Source organism: Rhea americana, unplaced genomic scaffold (genome assembly GCF_003343005.1).
Source record: "Rhea americana isolate MKP2758 unplaced genomic scaffold, rheAme1 scaffold_221, whole genome shotgun sequence".
Taxonomy (NCBI): domain Eukaryota; kingdom Metazoa; phylum Chordata; class Aves; order Rheiformes; family Rheidae; genus Rhea; species Rhea americana.
The window spans coordinates 1171475-1199187 of record NW_028186333.1 but is presented as its reverse complement, the minus strand read 5'-3'; the positions used below and the strand labels follow the sequence as shown (position 1 = coordinate 1199187).

Sequence of the window (27713 nt, the reverse complement as noted above, 5' to 3'; positions counted from 1 at the left end):
CACTCTGTCCCCTCATCCAGGTCAGGGATGAAGAAGCTGAACAGGATGGGACCCAGTACTGAGCCCTGGGGGACTCCACTAGCCACAGGCCTCCAACTAGACTCYGCRCCACCGATGATGRCCCTGTGAGCTCTGCCTTTCAGCCAGTTCTCAATCCACCTCACTGTCCACTCRTCTAACCCACACTTCCTGAGCTTCTCTAGRAGGATGTTATGGGAGACAGTGTCAAAAGCCTTKYTGAAGTCAAGATACACAACGTCCACTGCTCTCCCCCATCAGAGAAGGCTATCAGGTTGGTTAAGCAATGTAGTATTGCTTTTGAAATTTCAGCTGGGGGTTGTAGGAGAGAGGTTAAAAAAAAAGTCCTTTTAAACTGAGTTGAAGTCTTTAGTCTCTAAAACTGAGTAGTTATAGTACTGACTAACTTCTTAGAAGTGCAAAAAATGGTTTAGCTCTTAGAAATAATGATTAAAAAAAGGAATCCATAACTCTTAAGTACAGAATTTAGCATTTTTATGTTTCTGTTTCTTTTATTAGTGAATTTAGTTAAGTGCTTATGTTGCTTTAATCTCTAAGAAAAAGGAACGCTAGGTATTGAATGCTAGGAAATTATTATCTTCTTCAGACTGGTTATAGAATACTGCAATTAAATGTGTAAACAAATCAGTTTAAAAAACTCCTTTGCTTTATTCCAGTTCCAGTCTCTGGATTTTTCTGATATTTTAAACTCACAAGACCTCTGCCAGAAGTACTTGTCTTTTCCCTCAAAATAATTTCCTCTATACTTAAAGTTAATGGACTTTTAAATATACTTTCTCTTAAAAATACTTGAATATGTTCATAAAAACCTGAGTATTTCAGAATGTTTTTTCTTCTTCTACAAAATGGTTGTTTCGAAGGTTGGGCAGAGAGATGCTAAAGTATGTGAAACACAGAAATCTGTTTGTCCCTTATATTTTTACTAGTAGTATATTTATTTTACGTAAGTATATTTCATAAAAGTTTGATTATTTTTATTTGACATTTAAATATTTATTATGATTGTTATACCATGAGTGTGAACAGATTTGTGAGTTATATTTATTTAAACCTTCATTTGCTGGCTGACTTATGGTGCGGGAAGGCAAATTTGGTTCTGGTATATAGTATATATTTTTTTCTGAATTGTATTTATTGCTAAAGTCAGTTATTAATATCAAGTGATTTTTAATAAATAAGAAAGAGAGGTTTCAGCTGAAGCCTATTTTTCAGTTATGCAACCAGTAATAGTTTAATTTTTAAAATATCTTTCTGCTGTCATCTGACCTACACATCAAGTAAAAACATACAGTTCAAATGAAACCAAAAGAACTTTCAGCACATCATACTTTAGGATTGTACCTTCATKCAATATTCCTTTTATTGAAGGCCTGTTGCATTAGAAATTGATTAAAAATCATAGGACTAAAAAGATAAAAGCAAAAGATAAATCTCTCCCATCTTTTTAGCTGTGTCTAAGAGTGTTGATGTGCAGCTAAGGGACATTCTTCTCARAAGTGTTTACAAGGCAGTGAAGCTGCCTCTTTGATTTTTAGATAACAAAGCAAAGCTAAAAGTGTGCTAAACTGAAAAACTGTTCATTTTCAAATGAATCTGTAATGCCAGAACCACACTATTTCAATACATGCTAGATGTTAACTTTTTTAAAAAAAGCTATTTAAAGATCTGAAGGTGCATGCTTTCTGTGTATTTGGATGTCATTTTGGAGACAGAGTGTAAGTGAATAATGGAAGGGCTAGACCAAACGCTAATGCATGCAAAAGGGAGCATGCGTTGTACTGTGAACTTTTTTTTTCATTTGTAGTGCATAATTTTTGCCTGGAAAATGTGGATAGATCTGTTTCTGGGATTGGCTGTGCTGTTAAGTAAAACAGAACTTTTTTCTGAATTCCCAGGTATGGAAATTATGTTGTGGCACTGCACAGTGCTTCTTTCTTCTAAAGCTGCAGGTGATCTGACATGCCAAGGTGCAATCATTCYGTATCTCTGGAATTGGAGTCATTCATAGGACTGTTTGAAAACTTCTTTCTCTTTCTTTTTCTTTTTGGAAGAACAAAGGGAGAAGGCTGGATTTCCAGTAAAAATTTCTGAAATATTTCAGTAAAATGATAAAAGTTTGGGGAGAAGGTTTTTTGCACCTTAGTTAAAAGATCAAATGCTCTTTTCAGATTCAATTGGCTGTTTAGTACCTATGCTAGGGGGAAGGAGCGTGTAATAGGCAAATTATAAAATGGGTATCCCAGTCCCATTCCCCAGTGCGAGCCAAACTTCCTGCTTGGAAAAACTGCATACTGGATTGCATGGGATTTGTCATTCATTGTACTAGATCACAGGAGCTTCCTGCTATAAAAGTCAAGCCTTCTGCTATGACAGGCACCTTGTCAGATACTTCTGAGAGTGCTTGGTTTAAAAGTAGTTTGTTTGTTTGTTTGTTTGTTTGTTTTTTCTTCTTATGTTACTGCTGTTGAGTCTGTCCTGAGTCTTCAGATCCATACTGATTTGGAAACTTATTTTCTAATTCAGTAGCCAGTTCATACCTCTCGGTCCTTTGCACCCACATTGTACTCAAAGGAATGAGCAGTAAAAGTACGCTTGTACCTGTGTGTGTATGTTGGAGATAATTGTTATGTTTTTGAGATAGTAAATACAATACCTAAGTTTTTGGAATAGGCAGAATAAGAGAAATGCCTCAGATTAAATGAGGCTATGTCAACATGATAAATCAGAGAGTTGTAAACAAGTATCCAGGATAAGAGTATTTATTTGGCTTGGTGGAAGTATGTTTAGTAATATGCATATCTGACCAAGGAAGTGAGATGTCAGTGTGTCTTGTAGCTGCTGCTTGCTTTTACAAATTATTAAATATTTGTAGTTTTTCAGTAGTTAGAAGCAATCCTGTCTATGCACAGGCAGTGTGTTGTAGTGCATAGATTTTAATCCAGGATTTCTCAAGCATAGTCTGGTTTTACTTCTGATTAATTTGTAGCCTGTAGTTAAACCAGATGAAGCTTTGCACGAAGTACCACAACTCTTTTTTTTTTTTTTAATAGCTCTAAGGAACTGATGGTGATAATTGAAAATAAGACTTATTCTTCCGTATAAAATTTCAGAGGCTTCAGCATGATCCTAAATTCTCACATCTGGAGATAAAGGGAATGCAAATGTTGTTCAAGTGAAAATATCCATTCTAGATGGAGGTATTTGGTAAAATCTCATGTTCTTCTAACTCCTGCCAGTTGTACATGCAATAGCTACATCAATAGATGCATAAATATAAAGCTAGAGAATTTTTTTAAACAGATTTTCTCTTTCATTGCTTTTGTCTTGTGTTTGCAAGCATTCAAAATTTCATAAAGAAAGATGCCTTCTTTAAAAGAGAGGAAAATACAGGCTATACCCAGTGAGTATGCTGAACTTGGATAGCTAAAGCTGCTGAAATTTCCATCTAAGATATTTGGAGCAAGAACATTAATTGCAAATAGAGTTCTTCCCTCATCCCCTTCATCCATTGCTCCTGTACATGAGAAAACAGATCTGATTACTCAGAAAATACATACTGGTTTCAGTAAACTCTACATATACAAAGAAAATAGTCTTTTCTTATGCCTTCATTCTTAGATGTTGCAGTAATTCGGGTTCGTAGAACTGGAAAAGACCTCGAGTAGTTATCTAGTCCATGCTCTGATAATGCAAAACCATTAGTTGCTTGCACTGTTGTTTCTCAGAAGCATTCTTGACAATCTCAGTTTATAAGATGTTTTTCTGGGTTTATTTTTCTGCTAGTTTGTGATTTGGAATTACATGTTAGAAGAAAGATATGTAAATTCAACAGTGTAATGATAGATGTTTACAATGAAAATATCCACTGCTCTGATGATAGGGCTATTCAGTAAATACAAATTGGTTGTGTGTGTGTGTTTTCAATTTTAATCCATTTTTACATGTCATTAATTTCAACTTTAACACTTTTGCTCAGGAAATCATGCCCTAAAACAAAGCTTGAATTTTTGCCTTAAAGTRGGAAAATAGATTTGCCCTGGAACACAAAAGCAAGCATTTATTAACTACTTCAGTGAAGAGAGAAGGAGGAAATACTCATTCCTAGTGAGTGATCAGGCTAATTTGGATAAAGGTAAGTGACTTTAGGTCAGTTGGAGAGGGAGGCAACCAGACATTCACGGTGCAGTCTGGAAAACCTGTAAGCCAGAACTGCTTTGTTCTTTTAACTGAATAATTAAACTGTGATCTGTCTGCCCCTAAATACAGTATAGAACAGAAAAATATGAAATGACATGCAGTAGCTGTAAATTTTAGTGACAGAATTAGAAGTTTAGGGACAGAATTAATGTGTGCCCTGTAAGCATAGTGCAATGTGATCAGGGTCAAAAATGGAAGGAAATACAGAAGCTAAGAAACCCCATGTCTTACAAAAAAAAAAAAAAAAAAAAAAAAAAGCAGAGGCCCAAGATTTGGTCACCTGGATTTGAGCTCTTTGTTCAGTACATTCTCCAATTAGATCAAAGGCTTTATGGTATTTGCTGATCATGTCTTGTAATTGTCTACAGCTTGCACATGACTACAGAAATTTAAGTATGTTAAAATATTGCTGTTGACTGTTGTTAAACACCTGTCAAATACTGCTGTCTGTRCATTGGCTACTAAAATAGCAAAGGCTTTTGTTTATTTTATGCCATGTTTTGCAAACACCACAGTTTGTCTTTTGAAATCTCTGGCTACTTTTAGGAACCTTTCCAAACTCACAGCTGAAGCAAAATCAGCATTTTGAATTTTAGCCGGTAGAATTCCTCTACATTTCCCAAATTTAACTTGATTTCTTTTACAGAATTCCAAAGGGATAACTTCCTTCGTTTGTTCTTCCTTCAAAAGGTGTGTTGTTTCCCCGTCCCGAAAAGCATCTCTTCTCCACTTCTGAAATTGAATTAACCTCTGTTATAAGTGTGATTGCTTATCATGCCCTGTAGCACCTAGTACTACCTGYAGGTTTTCTGCCTTGAAGTTTAAACCATGGCTTTAAGTTGAAAGYGTAAGGTTTATGGCAAAGGTGTAATTATTTGGTAAGAGTGTGTTTTCAGTTAAAAATTTAACACTGCTGGATGCATAATAGCTTACAAAAGTGTATTTACCAGCATATGCTTTTCCAGAAAGGATCTGATCATACAACTTCTGGAGAAGTAATCTKCATTCATAAAGTAGTCCCTGTGACTTGGAAGGTAAATAGGAAATTTGCAAGTGTGAAAGATCTGATCAGTTCTTGGCTATACTCAATTCAAAACCAACATTTTTGTAACCTAAAGCCTGAAAGGATCTCAGATAGCAGTCTGTGTTGGATAGCTAAATACTGATGTAGTTTGATGTGCGCAGTGCTAGGGATTAAACAGAACTTACCGACATAGTTATGAATTCTATCAAACAGCCTTAAAACATGGTTTTATGACTGCTTATGCTGACCTTAAATCTGCCAGAAATACTTCTGTTGCTTTTGTTCTTAAGTGAAACACTGGTTGCTTGGTCTTCACCTTGTCATTCTGAGTCAATGCAAAATTGCTGCCCTGTCCAGCAAAGAGGTAGTTTACTACAGCATTGATTTTTTTTTTTTTTATGAATGATTAGATAAGTGGAACGCATGCCATAAGAGTAAAGCAATTCTATACATACAAAGAGATGGGTTAAACTGCATCTGTAGATCAGTGTTTTACAGCTTCAGATACTCTATGAAGATAAAATACATGCTTGGTTTTGTGGATCAGATAAGGATGTTAAATTGTATAAAAGTTTGAGAGCAACAACTATTTATAGATGTGGCTGCAGCRGCTCGGGAAAAAATATTTTCACATGTCCTGATTTTTTAATATTAAAAAATTGTGCTGTGGAAACAAGATCTTGTATCCTTATCCGCATCAAAGCTTTTAAAAAAATCAGTGCTCTCTCCAATCTTTTTCTTTTTTTAAGGTCAACCATTATATTTACCATTCAAGAACTTTGATTTTGGGGTGTACAAGTCAGGTAAAATTTAATGATAGCTAATACAAAATTTTAACAGGAATCTTGTCCTCCAAGTTCATTTTGGTTTTGTGCTAGCAATGTTTTTTGCACAGTCTCTAGCTACATGGAGATGGATGCTTGCTTAATTTTTCAGTGGGTAAACTGAGAATAAATGTTTCTAGAGAAAGTGAATCATAGCTCCAGAAATGGTAAATCTGGTTCCAGTAGTAATTCAGATTAAGGACTGAGCCAGTGCAAAGTGACTTGGTCGAGTCAAAAGAACAGGCATAGGTTAACCTTTCATAAATGGGTGTTTAGTTGGCAGACTTTGCCTGTTGTGTTCTAGATCCGCTTCAGCTAGCACAGGGGCCTTTTTGCTGGTCCTTTCTCCTCCCACCCACCTTGCAGTGTGCTCCAAAGCCAGATATTTTCTGGATATTTTCTGTCCTCTTTGCCTATCAAGGCAATGTTTCTAATGCTGAAAGACTTAATTCAGGAAGGAATGTTACCAGCAACTTGAGGAAGAATTCTCCTGGTTTCTCTGTGTGTTTTTCCCATCCTGAATTTTTCCTCCTCTGGAGAAAAGAGAAACAATTACCATATTTTATAATGTAACTTTCTGTACTCAGGCACTGCTTTTCTTGCAAACACAGCCTATTTAGCAGTGTAGGCTACTGAACATGCTGAACATCTTTCTGGCTGAGCGTGGTTCGTGGCAAGCAGGAAGCAGTGTTTCTGGTTCAGGAAATTGGCAGCTCTGTTGGCCGAAGTCCCGCATATATCACAGCCTGATCCTTAATTCTGATGAACACCACCTGTAAGCTGCGTAATGAGAAAGAGAGGCTCTAATGATGTGATAGTCTGCTGGTACTGAGCTGTAAATGGCACCCTGGCAGTGTAGTAGTGGTTGGCCTTGGAAGGATAATTCTTAGTGAAACTGGCCCCTGCAGTACTTGAGGAGGTGAACAGAGCTGTAACTTTTTAAGGAATATTTGAAGGTGGGTCCATGGTTTTACAGTTATCTCTGTCTCTGAAAAAATGGAAGCTGTCATGTCATCCTGTTTCAAATAATTATATTCTTTTTCCTCCAAAACTGTAAAACTCCTTTAACGGTTGGGATAGGTGTGTTCTAGGTGGTTATTTTCAGTCCTTGTATATTTAAGTACTTTCTACATTCATTATTTATATGCTATTTGACTACCAGTAGCAAATTTGCAGCATTTAAGCTGGTACTTGTTAATGACGGAATGTACGGTCTGACCTACTTTTTTTGTATGTTGCCAACAGTAAATGTAATCCCTAGGAAGAGAGTAGAAAACCACTGGAAAGATCTGTGCAAATTTTCCATAGAAGACTATATAWAAAATATTGTTGGATAAAATAACAAAGCCAGATCACTGTATCTCCTGAACAATATATAATTAATTTTTTAAAAAATTATCAAATGTGCTGTTCAGAAGGTGAAAATTTAACAATCTTGTTTTTGATCAAATCTAAAATTTGTGACTCGGAATTTTTTTTTTCCTTATTATAAAATGATTTTTGTGCACTTAAACCGTGTAAGTATAAGCATCTTATAGTAACCCTAAGAAGTTCTTATGTCGTGGTCATTTTACAAATAGAGGAAGTTTGGAGTAATTTAGATTTGATACTTTGATTTTTTTTTAAGAGTTATCTTTGTACTGATCAATATATAGCTTGTGTTCATGTTGGTGGGGAGAAGGGGGGGAGACTTATCTCCTCTCTAGTTCTGTGCCACTGCAGATGCCTCTCAGTTACTTYCCCACATGTTGTCCCTCTTTCAGGGAGCCTTTGTCAAAGGTGCTTTAAAAAGACATGAGCATAAGGAGTGATACTTCACATTTTATAAAGCTGCAAGTTATTGGATATCTTGTGTGCTCCCTGTGTCGCAGTTTGAGGGGATGTTTGTTAAGCAGTGCAGTTTCGCTGTAAATGCCAATCACAGCCTGGAAAAAATAGTAAGATTGAAGATACAGGATTCTCTCTTCAGACTTGTCTCCTACTTCAGCCTCTTACTGTGGCTGTAACTTAGAAGTGTGCAAAACAACTCTGGGTCTTAGCAGAAGGTAAAAGAGATTAAAAGGTCCAGAGGTGTCAAAAAAAAAAAAAAAAAAAAAAAAAAAAAAAAAAAAAAAAAAAAAAAAAAAAAAAAAAAAAAAAAAAGCCAAAAAACTGGTTCTCAGCCTATTGGGCTTAGTTGGACATTTTGAGACACTTATGTTTTAGTCTTCATGGTGTGCAATTTCTGACTTTCAGGAATACTTGGCTTCTAAATTAGACATTGCAAAAACTGAAAACATTGGCTGCTGAAGACATGCTGAGGCATGTTCTGAAGAGCATATTTCATCTGGGAGGAGGACAGAAATTTCAGAAAGCTGTAGTCTTCCAGTAAGGTAGAAATTATTGAATTTGTATTTATCTCTTCTCTTATTTGAGGGTAGCAGGTGGAGAGAAATTGTTAAAGGTCTTCTAAATCAATGTCTTGTTAATGGAAAACTTGTATTTTGGCCAGTTGTTTTGGTCCTTACTTAGAGATTAGTAGAATAGTTTTTGTCTTGGGCATGTAGGCCATCAGCATTGAAATTCTCATCTGTCTTAATTAATACTTGTAATTGATCCTCACCAGCTGTTTTATTTTAAGGAAGAGGATGAAGGGGATAAGAGTGCTCTTGTCTGATGTAGATTCAGTGATCAGAATATAAATCTCAACTTAAGCGCATTAATTACTGCAGTTTATCCAAGATTAAAAAGAACGATGACCACCAGTTCTCTCATAGTAATGTTCTGTGCCATTCCCTTGTGAGAAGGAGAGACTGCCACAAACCACTGCGAAAGGTCCAGGAAAAACTTCAAGCTTTGTTCCACATCTATCCTGAACCCAGGGGCCAAGCTGCAAACTTGCTCGGTACTGTGGCTTAAGATGCAAATGTACTCCTTTTCTCCTTCTCCTCAATTCTGGGAAATACTATGAAAGTTTTCACAAGCGTGCGAGCTGATGCTAACTAGACATAAAATAACAAGTGGATCTTAGTTTGAAGTTAGTGATTCTGCATTGTGTGCCTGGCTAAGGCTTTCTGCTTAGCAGAGAGTAGTTATAGGAAGAAGACAAACACAAATTCTGTGTCAGAAGGCAGTAGTAAGGATTCTGCATACCTTGTTGGCTGTACGTAGTGAAGACAGAAAATTGAAGCTTGTAAATTGACTGTTTTGTCATAGTCTGTCAACTCCAGTGTTTTTAATTGCACATCAGCTCTAAAAATTTACCGATTATTTCCAGTGAATGGCTTATGACTTTACCATGTTCATGCATTCTCATGCTGCAGCATCTCTGCTCTTCAGATTCTTCCCTCAACTCCTGTGTAGCAGTTGCTACAAAGATTTAGCTTATCAAGTTGTTCACACTCTCACGTCTTCCGGGTCATTGGTAAAGGTGTGAAGCAGAACTACTTACATGAGAAATTTCTGTGTTGTGCAAGGTATACTTAGAGTGACTCTTGCTCTATCAACAAGCCTAAGTTTGATAAGTTTAAACCAGGCCAGGAAGGGGAATGGCATGGCTGTATGGCCTTTCTGTAGTAGCTGCCTCATGCCTACAGGATGTCCATTTTTGCTATGGAAGCAAGAGCAGCTGAGAGGTCTGTTGAGCTAGTACCCTCTCCCTGGAAATTGTAGGTGCCGGTGTATTACTCTGTGTTATCCATCCTACTGAACTGGGGTGGATAAATGTGTGGTTGAATGATTTGGATGGAAAGGGAAGAGCAGGAGGAGGGCTTTTTAATTACTTAGGAATTTTTGTTCTCTCTTGGAGATGTTTGGGTTTTTTATAATATGACCAAGAGTGGAATATAGGTGTAAGAAAAAAAAAATGTTCTTTTCTTAGATGCAGTAACTGATGCATGACACCTATGTATTCCTTTGCTAATGTACTCTTCCCACTCTGTTATTATTCCAAAATCCTATAATCTGTGGGTAATTTCTTAAAGGAAATGCCACTTTTATCTACTGTGATTTTTGCACATTTGAGATCTAAACTAACACTGAGTATTGCTGGCAAAAACAGTTCTGGAATGTGAAACATCCACCTCAATAATGGAACATATATGAACAATAAGGCTTGAAGAGTTACAGTTAATAAAACATTTGTTCTTCAGAGATGGCTTTACTTGGGTTAAACATGGGCTACTTCGGCGGGGGGTAGGGGGGTGCTAGAGTAGAGAGGCTGAGAATAGGAAACAGAAAACTTCATAGGCAATTGGCATTGTTTTTAGTTATTTACCTATTTTCATCATGAATTTACACAGCTGCACCATAAAAGCTTTACAATGTGTCGAGCTCATCTTATTTGGTATTTACTCTTCCCTCTTCAGCTGAAAAACAGAAGCTTAAAATATTCAAATACTTTGTTTGCTATTTAAACATTTTTATTCTTTTTCTCTTTCTCATTTTTCAGTGACAATGACAAATATTGGAGAAAAAGGTAAGATTTTTATTAGCAATTTATAAGTATAATTCATATATCAGGTGATTATATAATTGGTGTGGTGATATATAATAGTTTACTAATAAAGTTGAGTTATAGATCTAATCTGCTGTAAACAAGTAAATTTTTTGATGTTACTCAGCTCCTTTTGTTGTCCTATTACCCTTGAATATTCTTTTAGCCATGGAAAGTACAGACCAGAAAGACGAGAACCTTTCGCTCTTCTTACTGGCTTTCTGAGTTGCCAGCTGAAAACATCCTGTTTTTAGACTTTTCTATTCATAACAAGGGAAGCTCTTTTAAAACCAAGAGCTTTAAAAATGAGCAATGTGTATGTTTGTGTGAGGGGGGCAATGGTGGAGAAACATATTGAAATGAGAGGTATTTTTTTTTTCTCCAGTTCCATTGTAACTACTGTCTTTCTAGAAACAATCACAGACTCCTTCAGATCCGTTACCTTTTCAGAAGGAAATGAAACTGCCTGATCAGCTACAATTAGAGCTGCTACTTGGAGGCTGTAACATTCTTAAATTGCTTTTCCAGATGCTGTTTAATAATACAGTGCAACCTGTATATGTAAAGTATGGGCCTGTGGAGCTTTTAAATGAAGAGGGGTATAGGTTAGGAGGAAAAATGGATGCTGCTTGTGTTCGTGTAATTTCAGCAGTTCTTATTAAGTTATTTGAGATTCCATTACTAAGAAAAAGCATTTACCATTTAAGAAATGCTTGCTTGAAAAACAATTTTGTTCAGTCCAGTGATTTCTTCCCCATTAGTGCATAAACATATCTGCAAACTTCAGCACCTGCAAATTTTGAAACAATTCCAGTTTCCTGCTGCTCCTTGGAACAAAAATAAAGACTGATGTGTAGTTAGGCATTGCTCACARAACACAAATTATAATTAACAGAAAAGGTGCTGAGGAACCTTAGATTTTTTTTTTTTTTAGCTGCTTAAAGTCTTGGTAAACTTCACTCAAGAGCAGTCTCCCTCAGCTATCCTTCTGCACTAACAATTTTCAGAAATGAAAACTGGAGAAATGTGGCTCATCCCTATTATAAGTTATCGTAACTTTCTGGGCAAGTCTTGTGATGCCAGAAGTGTGGGTTTGAAATCTAGTAAGTGGGTTTCCTTGATGCAAGGCTGTGCAATTTTTTTTTCTTGTTTTTTTTTGGGGGGCGGGTTTATTTTTTTGAGAAACAGTGTGAATCAGAAGCTCTTTTTTTTTTTTTTTTTTTTTTTTTTTTTTTTTTNTTTTTTTTTTTTTGTAAGCCTTCCTCCTCAAACTCATGTGGTCAGTTGTGAATGGTCAGAATGTGAATACGCTCTCAATCTTAGCACTGGGAGAAGCCATCATGGGATGGGAAAAGTGTAACTGAAGAGCTGGGAATGTAAGGGAAGAGATAAAACCAAGACATAAATGCTCTAGAAGACACAAAACCAAAAAAGGAAGTAAATCTACATGTCTGATCGAAAAGCTGGAATGGAAGGGTGCAGAAGAATACTTTTGGGAATAGTTCCTTGGACTAAGCTTTCCAAATTCCATTGAAGAGTACTGAAGTAGCTTCTTAATTCATTCTCTATCTTGTGAGCTGAATGAAGTAAGAGCCCTCCAGAAAAATAAAATGTACAGTTATATTTTCAAATTTCAGCTGTCTTGTCTTGGTTATTCTTGTCTTCTAATAGTTTTCCAATATGATTTATGTAAAAGGAACAGATTTTTGTGTCTCAAGAGAGTTGAGGTTCTGATTCTGGACTCCTGTAGGAGCCAGGAAAGCTCCAGAGTGGGGTGTGGAGACTGATGGGCAGGCACTTGGGAAAGTCATTGCCTTGACCTGTTTGGAGAACTTCGGTGCAAGAACAAACACAAAAGTTTTATGTCTAGTGCAGACTTGAAAAGGAAAGCGTGGGTTCCCTTTCAAGATAATGCCTTCAGGCTAAAATTTTGTTTTCTTCCAGTATTCTTTGTTTTAATGTAGGAAAAAGGAACTCTCTTACCAATCCCCGTAACCAGTATTCTCACAGCAGTAAAATACATATACAGATTAGTAAATGCATATTGTACAGAATTCATATAATTTGTCATGCGTTGCCTTCACTTGTATGGCATGAGTATACTGTTGCTTCAAAAAATACTGATTTTGTTTATGTAGATGAGCTTTTCTTAGAGTCAATAAAAATGTTTTGTTGTAGACTATTTTTGAGAAATGCTTGTTCAATAGTGAGATAGTCATTTGCTATAATCTGGGTTATGATTATCAGTCTGTGGTTGATTTGGAGTTTACTTCTATCAGGGACTTAAACTGATAAGATATTTCCATTTTGTTAGTTAGGGGAAACAGGTTTTGGATATTATCTTTACTGCAGTGAATTGTTCAGTATGATTGATTATTTTCTGTAGTAACATACAGAATAACTGATACATACAGTGAGAACTTTTGCGTAGAAACACGTGAATCCATGGCAGGCTTTGACCAAGTTAATATTGTATTCAGTATTCTAGTAAAACATCTCAGCAAGGTAAATGTTGACTGCCATTATTAAGAAATGTAAGAATTTATCACTGACTACGAAGAATAAAAAGTAGCGCATATGTGAGTTTAAATAACCTGCAGTCTTTCAGAAACAGCCCTACCATCCTCCATCCAAAAAAATCTATCAAAACTAATTGATTGTAGTTAATGTTCAGACAGCATATCCATATACACTCAAAGACTCTTCTCACTCTAATTGTTGCTTTAGGTAGCTGTATTTCCTTTATTTTTGCATGGCTAGCTGTCTACAGAAATGATTTATAAAACTGAAAGGCAAAGAAAGATCAGTTAGATAGTATATTAGAATCCCATAATTAATAAGCAATCATTCTCCCTTTATTCATTTGTTAAATCCTATCAACAGTTCCCTTCAAACTTTTGTAATATATTTAGCCTATATGACTTCCTAGCACAGTAAGTCTGTATTTGTCTCATGTAAAGTTGCAGTGCAATATGTTCGTTGCAAAGCTTTTGCAAAGCCTCTGTATTTACATTTGTTAGAGTACCTATCTGTGATATGTATGGTATCTGTTTGTAAGTAGTATAACGTTGCTGGTCTATTTGTATTAATTCTGTTCCTCTTTGATTTTAGTTGTGTGCCTGGTTGCTTACCACATATTTTTCATGCTGTTCGTCTGGTCATATTGGAAAACAATCTTTACGCTACCAATGAATCCTTCAAAAGAAGTAAGATAACTTTTGTTTCTGAACTAGCCTGGTCAAATGTCTGATTTTGTAGTATTTGAATAATTTAGGCTATGAACTCATATGGCTTTATAGTATGTAGAAAGGTACATTACTGGTAGTTACAGCTTCTCATATGAATAAGTCAGGCTGCAAACAGCATAATTGACGAGACAAAAAAGACCTCTTCACTAAATTTAAAAATCTTTGAATAGGTTAAAGAAGATAACATTTATGATATAGAGCAGGAAAATAAGTCACTAGTTGAAAAATGCCACTTATTTGAACTAGGAGGTTAAATATTTGCACAGGAATATATTATTTTTGTGTGGGGAAAAATTTTATTTCCACTTATTTAAGACATATGTTCCAAGTTACCTATAAGCATTTGTCAATTGTCCTCTAAATTACAGCTTCTGCTACATCTGCTTTGATATAAAGGAACTTGGGTGAGTGTACCATATGGTAAGCTGCTGCTGGGAAGCTGCTGCTGACTAACCAGGCAGGCAACTAGTATATACCTGCTGCATAGAAAGCAGTCAGGTTGAATATAAACCCAAAATCTAAGGCCAACTAATACAGAAATGTTAAATAAGAAGGATCCAGTTTTCTGGGAGAATATTATGATATAAAACCATGTTGAATGTGACATAGCCTCAAGATATTTGATCGTAATTCAGTGTTTAGGTTTTTCAGCTTAATTTTGCATTATTTTTGATATCATCTTAAAAAAAAGAAGAGAAAAACTGACCTACTCTTAATGCTGTTCTTCCCTATACAGCTTGGTACAAACAAAAGAAGCTTTTGTCCTTTTACATCCCATCTTTGTACAGAAACAACAACTTCTGTACTAGATAGTATGTCTCAAGCTGTAAGGCTAAGAGAAAGCACAATGTGGCTGCCTTAGAGTTCTGAATATCCACAAAGGCAATGTCTATTTTAGGTGGACTCATCATAACTTCAGCTCCTATAACCACCATGCAAACACAAAACAAATAGCTTGTGACTTCCACTCTCTGTTGTGTGAAGGTTCTTTTCTGAATTGCTAGATGTGTAATTCTGGAAACAAGCAGATAGTTTTAAGTAATGAGTGTCTGTCTTAAAATTCATATTGCAGCCTTTACTACAGCTTGAGGTGGGAAAGATGGAAATAATAAAAATTAAGAACCTATTTCATTTAGTAATTACAGAGCAGAGTATATGTATGTTTAAAGTGGCCATAGCAATAATTAGGAAGGTATTCAAGTCACTGGGCTGATGTCAATAGAAGATTTCTAGAACACTGCTCTTGTCAGCATTTTGACAAATCCTTAGTAATTATACTAGTATTATACAATACTATCAGAGAACTTCAAATGGAATGTTAGTAGTGTAGTTAGCTACTAGAGAGCAGTATGTGATGTTTCGGTGTTCTTTGAATTTATACAATGTTGCTGGCAGCAAATGACATCTTTTAGTGTTCTGTGTCTTCTAGATAGTCTGCTAGAGCTTTATTTTTAAAATTAATTGAGGTATTTTATAATGCTAAGTTACTGTCTGACTTACAGTTTTTAGAATAATTTGTGAATCTAAAATGATGTATTCTCAATTTAACTAAACTGACGTACCAACCATAATAAATACTCTTCTGAAGACTAAAAAGGGCATAAAGCTTTTGTGTTTTGTTCTAGTGAATACTGCAGCTGGTGGAAAAACACTGGCTATATATTTCTTTTCTTAAGCTTATTTCAATTTTCTACTCATATAAAAAGCACCAATCAAACTACTAGCACCGTGGCTTTGAATTTAAAATACTACATTTTTCTTCTGATGTTCAGTGTTTTTTCCCCATCCCTCTCAGTTAGAAATAACTGTCCAGAGAAATACTTCAAACTCAAATAATACTATATTACCCTAACTATAGTTGTATCCCTATACTTTGTAAAGTTTTTACATAATATATTTTCTTACTTTCTCTTGAAGGCTTGTGAGTTACCTCTCAGTGGTAGAGGAAAACTTCTGTGGTTAAGAATCTATTGTGAAGAAGTCACCTGGTTGCATTTTGTCTTTGAGCGGCTTCATTTTAAATGTTGCCATTCTGTACCTGTGTGTACCAGCTCTGTACAAGTGTTGGATGCAAGTGGGAGACAAGGTGGTTTCCCAGGCACCAAAACCTTCGTTTTTTGCAGACTCGTAATTATTCTGGGAACCAATACAAATGATGGAGCAATAGCTTTACGTACTCCAAACAGGAGATGCCGAGGGGGACCGGAGAGTAGCCAGAAAGGGTGTAACTTTGCTGAGGAAAAATTAACTGGTCTCTGAGAAATTCGTGTCACACAGTGAACCTCTGKTTTCTACTGGAGGATTGTGAGCTTCTTATCAAGAAGGTGGATTGATGCTTTCTTTAAAGAGGTGAAAACAGGCTGCTCACTTCATATTTCTGTCTGCTTTCTTAGCTTTATATAAATCACTTTTATTTAGGGAAAAAAGATAATACTGTTAAGATGACTAGTTTTTAAATGTTTTTATGGGTGTTAAATGCTATTTGAAAAGGCTTCTATTGCTGGTACAAGTTAGGGGCAGTCACTCTTCCTGCCAAATACAGGAAGCAATTTTGTATCTTATTTTCTTATAGAGTTACCAAAGATTTCTGCATCTCCCCATTTTTAGAAGCTGCAGTTACATTGCTGACTCTGTTGCTCGGTGTGAGGACTTTACAGTACAGGAGAACTGGACTTCTTCACATATACTGTGCATCTATTTCACTTTTTCAACCTTCCAGCACTTAGTAAAGCAACATCTGTTATTCTAAACAACAACCAAAGAAGTCCTTTGTTGTTAAGACATGTTTATCATATGTATGGCATGCAACTCTTCCATTCTTTCACTCAGTCTCTAAACTAGAAACACACACTAACATGTTCATGAAGAGAACTATGATTCTCTAATGACAAAGAATAAAAGGGAAAATGCCAGACACTAGAAAAGAAATATAGTTATCTTTTCTACTTATAGAAAGTAGAACTTTAGTAGTACTGGCAGCATATTTTTTTTCAGTTAAAGATTGGCATCCGTAGCTTGTATTCGCTAGCTAATATTTACTATTGGAAAAGTAGATTAACTGACCTGTCAAAGGATTGGTAATTACATTTGATTACAAAAGCTCTTGATCCTCCTCTTGAAGACTGTCCCCAAGTGCTACTGGGAGCACATCAGAAAGAATTTTAATTTGGTCTTATTTCTTGTGTTAGACAAAAAACACCGTAAACTGAATTAGTGCTCTTAGGAACAGCAGGTTATTTGCTATAATACCTTATATGTGCCACTAATCCATCTTTATTTAATGAATATTTCTCCTCATGTGTCTAGAGATATTTACTTACCTTAAAATTCACTAACACATCCTTGATTTTAAAAATTATTTCCAGTTCCACTTGTCGTATTCAGACAAGGAATCCCTAGAGAGGGAGCCTAGAGGTGAATCCCAGCAAGAAGTCTTAAGACGAGCAGCCAAGGATCTTCCTATCTATACACGAACAATGTCTGGAGGTAAATACTGCCTGTTCAGGAGCCCACTGAAGGCAGGTGACTTGATGTGCTTTGCTGCCTGAAGGAAGTGAGAATTTTCAAGTGGTTGGACTGTGGGGAAGAACTGCTTTTCATAGCTCATAAAATAATAAACTGACGAAAGAATTTTGTATATCTAATCAGTGAAAACACAGTAAGCCATTGCAACATCAGATGTTTATGTAACTTTATACTGTTACATTAATTTAGTAAAAAGATTTTTGGAAAGTAAATTGTTGTGTACAATTTATGATTTTAAAACACCTTGCTAAATGTTAGCAAACAAATTTTAAAATAGCTGGTAATATTAACAAACCTCAGAAGCAGCAGTAATAGCTTTTGATTGCATAGATTTCCTTTCTTTCATAAGTAAAAAATAAACATTAATTGCAGATGAATCATTGTCTGTGTATAATATATAACTAGATAGATCACAAAAAGAAACTGTTACTCTTGCACTCACTGGCTGTTCAGCTGTAAGAGCAGAAATTCTTCCATTGATCTTCACCTAATGATAAGTTTGTGAGTGTTTGCTAGCTAACCAAATCCAGAAGGTAACCTGATATAGTGAATTAAAGCTGTCAGAATAATTGCTTAAAACAGCTTTTTGGTTGAATAGTCTTTAATAGTTTTCTGCTCTGGTATGGGTTTTGTAGACTTTTTTTTGTTTGGTTAGTGGTTTTGTAGAGCCGAGTTGCGTTTAGAGGAAAAAGTCCTCAACAGCAAGATTCCAAAAACTGAGTTTTTTCAGTTCACTCTGTTAGATCCTGTATGACAGTACATGCAGAGTGGTTCAGTGTTTGCAGTTGCTTCTGATTGTGCTGAAATGCTCTACTAGGAGTTCTGTTAAGATGGGTTTGTAAGTATTTACTTTTGATCAGACTTCAGGAATCAAAATGTGTAACTCTATCTGATTTTCGAACTTTTTACTTTAGCAATCAGATACTGTGACAGATGCCAACTTGTGAAACCGGATCGTTGCCATCACTGTTCTGTATGCGACAAGTAAGGAAAATATTCTTAATAAATGCTTTTCAAATAAATGTGTCTTTTTTGTGGAAAGAGAAGCTTTTTTTTATTAGATTTTAAAAATTATTTCTAAGGAAGTCTGTAGCTTACTGTACTTTGACTTTTTTGATTCTGACATGGATTAGGTGSTATTATGCATCCTTTAAATAAAGGCTGAAATTATGAATTTTAATAAAGAACTTGCCTTAGGAATGTAACCAAAAATACCTGCTTAAAAAAAATTTTTGATTTTTCTGTTAGAATCTGAATAAAGACCATACCTATTTCAATCTTAACATGATGTCACTTACATCTTACCTGAGGTAATAAACTTAATATCCTATTTTTCGTTGGATAACTTGAAGATTATTTTTATTTTTAAAAAGGAAACAGCCAAGCAGCCCTCATTTCTCATCGAAGCAGTAATGTAAAGGTTTTGTTATGTAACTTGAAAGGAAGGTCGCCTACAGATTCCTCAGAGATCTAATTGCTTTCTTTCCTCAGTTGTTCCTCTCTGTCTCCTCAATTACCAGAGGTGCCTCTACATTTCTTCCCTCTTGCCCCCAGTGACTTAAATCCCCAACTTCAAGAAAAGGGGCTTCCTCAAATGTTGATTTATTCTTAGTTTTTAAGACAGTACCAGATACTCTCAGCTAGTAATGACTCAAACATTGCAACATTATTGTGAGGCAGAAAAGACCATACTGAACAGCAAAATAGCTTTACAGTGAAAGAATAACTGATTTAAGATAGAATCTTGATTGTTCCTGTCTTATAATGCAACCACCATCACATACAACACAATCTCATGTCTGAGTAGGCTAGAAAAAGAGGATGACCTTTGTTGTCCTATGAAATGTGAGTAATATTTACAGAATTTTATTAGAAAATGTTGCAAAATACCTTTAACTTTTTAAAGTCCTTATTTCTCAAAATTCAYTTGCTCCAATTATATCTTATTTCTTGTGCACCTTTTATTAATGGAGACTAATTAATTGCAAAAATTATTTTGGATTTTTCACATAAGGTGAGTTCCTCTTAAATGCATATATGTCTATGTGTATATTTTATATATAAACTATATCAAATACTTGGGAATATGTTTATTTGCATCACTAAATATATAATTGAGTTAGTCCAGTTCTTAAATTTCTGTTAGAGAATAAACATCAGTTGAGAATTTTATTCAGACTGAGGAACAAAAGCTAAAGCTGAAGTTGTAGGTGGGATTTTCTTATATCACTAACCCCTTGACGAAACAAGTGTGTTGGGTAGTTGTAGGTAAACTATATTATGTGAATTTAAATAGCTATCTTTGCTATATGGATTAGATATCTGATAGTACATGTAGATAATTCTTAATCTGTATTTGACTAATTTAAAAATAACAAACAACTCCTTCTGACCTTTCTTCTGACTCATAACTGGTATTTTTTGATGCTTGGACTTCTGTTTTTTCAAGATGCATTTTGAAAATGGATCATCATTGTCCTTGGTGAGTATACTATATGCTTTCCTTTTCTAATTTTCTGATTTGGTAAAACAAGCATCTGAGAGGTTTATTATGAAGGTGATGTTTTACTATTCCTTGAGGTAGATGCTTATGAATTCATTGGCCTTGCAGAACAGATGGAATTATTTGCTTATCTCCTCTTTTCCTTGTTACAAAATGTAAAGAGAAGTTTATATATTGTTTGTCTTAGACCTTTGGTAGCTCTTTATTTCTACAGTTTAGATAAGGCAGACTTCTAGTCAGTAAGAAAAGGAAATTCTGTTAAGGATTATATCTTTTCTTCAGGGTTTTTTGAATCTGAGTATTATTGTGGCTTAGTTACATTGAATGATGAATTTTACCCCAGCTTAAAAACAAAACAGGAAGAGCTATGCCTTTTCGCCTAGAGCTCTCAGGACAGCTCTTTAGTTGTAGTGAATTTTTTTGTTTTCTCTTTTTTATTCTCTTCCACCTTGCTCCTTTCCTTGCTCTGTGGCCATACTAGCCTGCACAGTGTTTATTTTTCTGGCTTTTTTCAGCAGCCCTTGAAACCAGTGGCTAAGCAGGATGTGTGGTTAGTTTTATTTCAGCTTGGCACGTATCCTGCGGAAGTCATTAAAGGTAACTGTTTAGTAGCAGGAATTGTCCAAGTTATCAGGATTGACTGTTAGGTGGCCATTCTTCAGCACATTTAAACCCACTGAAGAAGAATGTCCTGCATTGGACAAGTTAATACAAGGTGTTCCCAGAAGCTGTTTTGACCTTAAGCCAAGTTCTTGGGCAGAGGACAGTGTGCTGGGGATGGAAAGGGTGCTGGGGAAGCTTCTGCTGTTCTAGTTTTGACTAGAGCCTCTGACATAATGCAGTATGATTTTTAATAATCTCCCCTTATTTTGCAGTTGCATGTTAGATGCAACTGCTAGAAATATTTGGCTTAATATAGTGCAGAGGTGATTTCTACATATTTTTGCTACAGGGATATTGGTGTGTGAAACTTGGAGATGCTTAGTCTTAGGAGTGTGTTTCTTTGAAAACACAACCAACCCACCAACACCCCCTTTCCCAACAGACTTTGAATGTTGAACAAAGTTTGTTTGTTTGTTTAAACTATAGGAAGAGAAGCTAATTCTTGTACCATGATAAAACTATTCCTCTAGTCACACTATCTAATCACGTACTTTTCATAAGCTTTATGGTCTATGTTGGGATGTTTTGAGGTTTTCGTGTATTATCCTAAGGAAGAACACATCCTTTAGGTAAACTTAAATTTTAGAATAAAAACTGCTGCATCAAATAAAAAATCATAAACTGAGCACTTAATCGTTAGATTAAGTTAGATATCATTTTTACTGCCCTTTTATATAACTAGAGCATAGTCTTTTAGAAAAATAAATTCCAATTTCCTCCCACTAGTGTTTGCTTACTTTACCTGTTGCAGACTCTTCATATCCGAGTGTCACAAACATACCAATTTGAGAGTTTATACACTGCTCATCATTTTTGATCTAATAAGCAATGAGCACAAACGGGCAAGGTAGAGATGGAGTATGCACTTGAAGGACGTAACACTTTTAATAGAGAATTATCTGTCTTGTCCAGAAGTGGACTGAGAAAAGATGTATTATTTTATTTTATATTTATGTTGAATAGATGTCCACAGTTCCTTGTTCAGCCTGAAAAACTAACTCTGTGAAAGTGATGAGCGACTTTGGAATACTGTGTAGATTAAGTTGCAAAGTGAGGGTGACTACATGTTAAGACCAATTGATTTCTTTTTTTCTTTTCCCTCTCTGAAACCTCTTCTGGAAAAATTTTCCATTCATAGCCAGCTGATGAACATGAAAAATTTATTACTACTTTTCCTTTGCTGATTCTTGGGCTTTCTAGTGTCTCTGATTAGTAAGTGACACAATAACGACAAGGCTCTTAAGTTCTCTTTTGCTAGTGTGTGTTTCTTAAGCTGGCTTTGTTCTGATGGCTGAGTGATTGAACAGTGTCAGCATTGTACAAACCTAGTGCTGATCAAGTTTCCTTTAAAGACCTGTGTTTAGAGGTTCCTAGGGAAAGCTCATCTGATCTATTTTACCAACAAGAGTAATGGCGCAAATCAGCATAATGAGTAAGTTGTAGCCCCCTTAAAAACATTTTTAAAAAATGCTGTTTGCATTTTCTGTTGAATTTTTTCAACAGAATCTGGGAGCAGATTTGGTGGAGAGGAGGAGGAAAGAACTTGTGTGGTGCTTAGAAAGAACAGGGARACTGTAATGGGTATTATTATTTTAATATTCTACTAAGAGAAGGATTTGGGGGGAGAGAACCTTTTCTGCTTTCGGAGGCCTTATTTTGGCTCTAGCTTCTGTGCTAACAGAAGTGCTATAATGAATAGAAATTCTTAATGCGTATTGCCTTCTAGCTACTCTGAAAGATTTAAGTGATGCAGAAATAAAGTATTAGTGACTTCTAGGCTAGTGCTTGTGATGCTCATATTGTAGATGGAGCTGCAGGCAGGAATATAATGGCTTGAGGCACCACTAAAAAAGTATAGTATATATATAGGAACCCAACTACTAACAAGACGCATACCTTAGGAATCATGTGAAACACATTTCTATTGTCTTTTGAGTTATCAAAGAAGAATTTAACGTGTCGTTAATTCTGTGTTGCTTTCTGTTAGCTGAGTTGCATCAACTTATGTGCCTTGTAAGTTATATTTTTGCCTTGCATTTTCAGTAAACTCACTCTTGAGCTGGCAGGAATAGCTCTTTATTTTCATACTTCCAATTTAAGCATTTTAAATGTTATTTATAAAACAAATTGCTAATCTAGTAAGTTCTTCTGAATAAATATTTTATTGTAATAAAACTATTTAGCAGTTGTCTATCTGTTTATCACTTTTAAATCTTCAAAAATGTTAGACTTTAGATATAAACTCTGTTCGATTTTTATGATTTGATACTGCATGTTCAAGCAGTACAATTGTAAAACCTTGGTTTTAACTTTCTTTTCAATCTTTTGATGAATATTCTCTTCCAATGAGAACTCCTCAGTCGGGGGCTTTGTCAAAACTTAGAGGAGGGAGATAATTTCTGAAATTTTATTTTATGTATGTACCATATTTAGTAGCAGAAAAGAACAACAAGAAGAAAATTTATCTTTGATTCAAGAAATTTCATCTTTGCTGAATAGCATGTCATTTGGTGTTGTTTTTCCTCATACTATTTACGTACGGTGTCAAAAATAAAAACTATCATAAATGAAATGCCAAGAAAGTAAAGCAGGCTTATCATAGAAATCATGAGTTTGAATTGCTTGCAGTTTACACAGAATTGCTTACTTTGACTTATATAATGAGAAAAACACTTCACTGTAGGGAATGGTAAGCATGCATTTCAATAACAATCATGAAGAGCTTGGAAACATTTGTTGTGCTTTTTTTTAAAAAAATAGATCAATATCTCGTGAATTCTACTTTAAATGTAGTTAATATAGATGCTTAACTATTGCTTTTTAACTCTCCAAATGGTGATGCTAAATTTAATTTTTATCAAAATGGTAATATTTTATAATAAACTCCATAAATAAGATTAGTGTGCTACAGTGGAAGTTTATTCGATATTTTACAATTTTACCTATTCTGAGTACTATGCATCCTGCCCTTATCAGCACTGTCTCCCTAAATAGTTGCAATAACTTGTACTACATTTCTGCAAGAAACTGAAACTGGGACTCTGCAAGGCTTCTTATGTTTTTGAGAATTATTTTCAATGCATAAGTGCTTTCTTGGGCTCTTAACTGTCTAATTTTTCTGGCAGCAGTGTTATTAAAGTAGTTACTGGGATTTTTTATTTTTAAAACTCTTGTCAAGAATTGTCAAAGTTACTTGTGCAGTGTTAGCTTTGGTTAGCTTCTTAACACAACCAAATGAAAGAGGAAGCTTTCCATGGGCAGCTTTCAAAAAACTTTCATTTGATGTTTTGTATTATATGTTTTATACAGCTCTGAAATCTATAATACTTAAAATATTGATTTTAAAGTGAAGTTACAGTCCTAAATGCACCCTCATTATGTCTATTTGATGGCAGTGTATTCTAGTTGCTAATTGTTATGTGTAAATTTAAATTCTTTAGAAATGGGAAGCAGATAAACTTAAAGTCTATAAAAAGAAATGGTAGAATAAGATTTATCTTAACATTTGGACATGTATTTATATTTTCTTCATCTTTCATTTGCTGTCATGTTGTCAGCGATGTGGAACATTTGCTTCAACAATAATGTTTCCCTGGGGGTTTTTGTTTTGTTTTGTTTGTTTTTTAATACATGAAAATATGTTTAAGGGTCTCTTATGAATACTCTTAAGTATGAGTTTTACGAAAAAGTTTATATTACTATGTAATATGATGAATAATGGAGGATATGAATTAAATGTGACTGCCTTTATTCTCACAAAATTTGATCAATATTCAAAATCTTGGCTTGCAACTCTTCTAGCTGTTGTGTGCAGTATACCTAGTAATAAAACGTAGATACCTAAATCTACCTACAAACTAAAAAAAGGGACTGTAACTGCAGTTCACAGTTATGTTAGGTGTGTCGGGAACAGATTTCTTGCAATAAGCCAAAACTTAATTTCAGTAGGCTGTATGAAGTAGACCTTGTAAAGTTCTTTGGAGTTTTATTGTTGTGGGGATTTTTTGTTTTGTTTTTCTGTCAGAATTACTATACTGATTCAGGAGTAGAAGCTAAATACATTTCAGTAGCTGGGGCAACACAGAGAGGAGGCAAAAGCCTAGTTTACATACTGATACCAACTTTTGTTAGAGTAAATGAGTTTAACTGTAAACCGGACTAAAACAATGAAAGAAACTTTCTTTACATTGTGTTTTCCTTTTTACTTTTTTTGTTGTTGTTGTCAGGGTGAACAACTGCGTAGGATTCTCCAATTATAAATTTTTTCTTCTCTTCTTGGCTTATTCTCTACTGTACTGCATTTTCATTGCTGCAACAGATTTGCAATATTTTATCAAGTTTTGGACAGTAAGTATGCATCTACATACTGTCTTCAAGCATATAAAGTTATTCCTGTGCAAGAAGTCAGATCTGAGGCTTTATATTGTAATTTAGTATGTCCTAATATAAGGACCAAAGTTCAGCTAATAATTATAGTCCTCTCTCTCTTTTCTTTTTTTTTTTTCTGTTTATCACAGTTTATGAAGTTTCACTTATTCTTACTTTATTTTGAAGATGCATGAAACAAGTATGCAATCATTTAGAAAATACAAGTTCCCTTTAAAGTATTTTAGATAGCTTTGACTTATTTTAATAGTATATGATGAAAATGCTTCAAGAAAATCTGTACTGCTGTGATTATTAGATTTTGCAACCTAGGATATTATCTTCTTAGATTTACAACGATATGCTATAACATAACTATTCTGAGAAGGCTAATTAAGCACGATAATTGCTCTGAATATAAATCATTCTTCTCTAGAAGTCGCTTCAAAATACATAACTAAGATTGAGATCCAAATTTCAAATTCTTGTTGTCAGTATTTCTACTGTCTCAGGAAAGGGCCAGTTTCTTTAATTTGTATGCTATCAGTAGCCTTGGCCAACTGTACAAAACTTTTCAGGCTCTTGCTGCGTAGTATGTCTGTGTCTGCATTGAATTGAATTTGGTTGAATAGAGAGGATTGCTAAAATCAAGTTAACCAGTTATTTTCCCAATTCTAACAGCGTAATTCTCCATTCTTTTTAGAATGGCCTTCCTGATACTCAAGCCAAGTTCCACATCATGTTTTTATTCTTTGCTGCAGCCATGTTTTCTGTCAGTCTGTCTTCTCTCTTTGGGTATCATTGTTGGCTTGTTAGCAAGAATAAGTCTACATTAGGTAAGCAAATTTAATGCTTCTATGCTTGATAGCAAAAATAAATAATAAATATATATTATATGTATGCAAGTAATGGAAAAAAAAAGGGGGGGGCACTGTAATATGTATTCCTGTGTCCTTGGATCCTGGTTAGAAAAACCTGAATCTAGCAGTGTTCAGTACTGATTGCCCAGTTCCGCTGCTCCCCAGAAATTTTGGCTTTTTTGTGCCCTGCCTCAAAGTGCCAAGACGTTAATGAACTTAATCTCTCCTCCCAACTTCACTTATCTGTAGCTCGTTAACAGAAACAGAACACATTTTTAAAAAATTAAGATCACTTGGTAATAAATACAAGATACACTAATACATGCTTGCACAACTGCTCCTTGCTTGGCATTCCCAGGCTTCCGATGCCATCTCAGCATCCTCTGATGTGATGTCTAAATCAGGGCAGTGACTGCAGCAGTTCCTTCCCATCCTTATATTGTATACTAGCATCTTGTACCAACCTCTTTGTCCCTTAGAGAACCACAGCTCCCGCTTCCACTTCAGTTAGAATTTTTTTAAAAGCTCTGAAAAGCATTCCAAAAATTTACCCACACTGAAAAAAAAAAAAAAAAAAAAAAAAAAAATACTGTTATTTTTGATCAACATGAGTGAGGAAAAAGAGTTAATGTCAGAAAATAACCTGATGCAGAAGATCAGATTTTAAAGCAGTGCTTCTATATTTAGTAGTAAGTGAATCCAGAGATCTAAAAGGCAATTTCATAGTTGCAACTCCTGGCTGTCACATAATCATAGATGCATAAAAAGGGTTCTGTGTTATCAGTGGATTTTTAAAGCCTCAAAGATGGCCTGTGCCTTTACTTTGGGAATGTTTATAACTGTATTTAATAGGAATGTTAAGCCAGGATTTCTTATCATACCAACGAATATTTGTCTGGTCACAGGTCTGGAAAAAAGAGGAGCAAAAACTTTCTTTGTGCCTGTCCTTTACCATATCCTGGACTGTAATAATAGCAATTTGCTGATATGTTTTTCAAAACATCTAGATCACTAAATGCTTTTCTCTTGATATAAGATAGCTTAGACTAAGCAAGTGAGAATGTTGTTTTTTGGGTCACCCCCCCCCCCCCAATTCTTCTGGACTCTACTGTGTTTCCATCATTATTGGAAAACTTTGTATATATAATCATTGAAGGAAAGTTTGCTTACTTCAAGGCTTCTCTAGAGTTTGTATGTTCATTTGGAATTCTGAAAAACTGGACATTAACTTATAGATTAGTAACAGAAGATGTCATTCCAACTAGTTGTAAGTGGAGAAAAAAGTTTTATTAATGATGTTTAAAGTAATTAATTGAATATTCTGTTTATAAACTGTTACCAGCTTTAGTGCACATGTAAGTATAGAAATATTTATTTAATGGTAACTGGTAGTATACTTCTAATTCACTTTACATTTTAAAAAATAGTTAAATTTCACACAGTTAATATACCATATTTTCTGTATACATAGTCTACTCAAAGAGATGCATTTGTATCTCCTTTTCATTTTACTTTGCGGAGTAACTCCTCATATCAGGCTCTGCACATGCAACAGTTTGGTAATTAAACTATGATAGCTTTAAATGTGGCTGTGCTTAAATGATACTAGGAGAGGTTTTCCTAGCCTAATATGGACGTCTAAAAGGATGTCTCTGTTCTCTCTTGCCCCTTTTATAAAACACCTTATAACTAATGCACACCTACACTTTGAAGGTCGTTTTCTGTGTGATGCCAGAAGGGCTTGTGTAAGCTGTACAGTCAGTATATCAGGACATGGTTTCTCTACTATATACAGCCAATTAAAGGAATTAAACGGCTGTCACTTGTTCAAAAGTGAACGAGTTTTCTGCTTCTGACACTGTGCAACACTTGAAGCTATTTTTAGCTGTCTTCTCCATACATTTGGATTGGACATCCATGGGGAATTATCTCGGTCTGTGAGTAAAGTGCTTTCTGTATGTAGCTGTAAAAATATAGAATGTTTTCATACC

General features: G+C 35.1%; 1 protein-coding gene across 1 annotated transcript in view; it reads left to right on the top strand.

Moving 5' to 3' along the window:
- The window catches only part of ZDHHC2 (zDHHC palmitoyltransferase 2), a gene marked incomplete at its 5' end in the record, with an annotated part of 38430 nt that overhangs the window by 2930 nt on the left and 7787 nt on the right, over positions 1 to 27713 (top strand). Inside the window, 7 exons of the mRNA XM_085305520.1 lie at positions 10514 to 10540; positions 13670 to 13764; positions 17172 to 17292; positions 18246 to 18315; positions 19781 to 19813; positions 24724 to 24844; positions 25566 to 25698. Coding sequence (XP_085161646.1) covers positions 10514 to 10540; positions 13670 to 13764; positions 17172 to 17292; positions 18246 to 18315; positions 19781 to 19813; positions 24724 to 24844; positions 25566 to 25698 — 600 coding nt within the window. The remainder of the gene's footprint in view (positions 1 to 10513; positions 10541 to 13669; positions 13765 to 17171; positions 17293 to 18245; positions 18316 to 19780; positions 19814 to 24723; positions 24845 to 25565; positions 25699 to 27713) is intronic.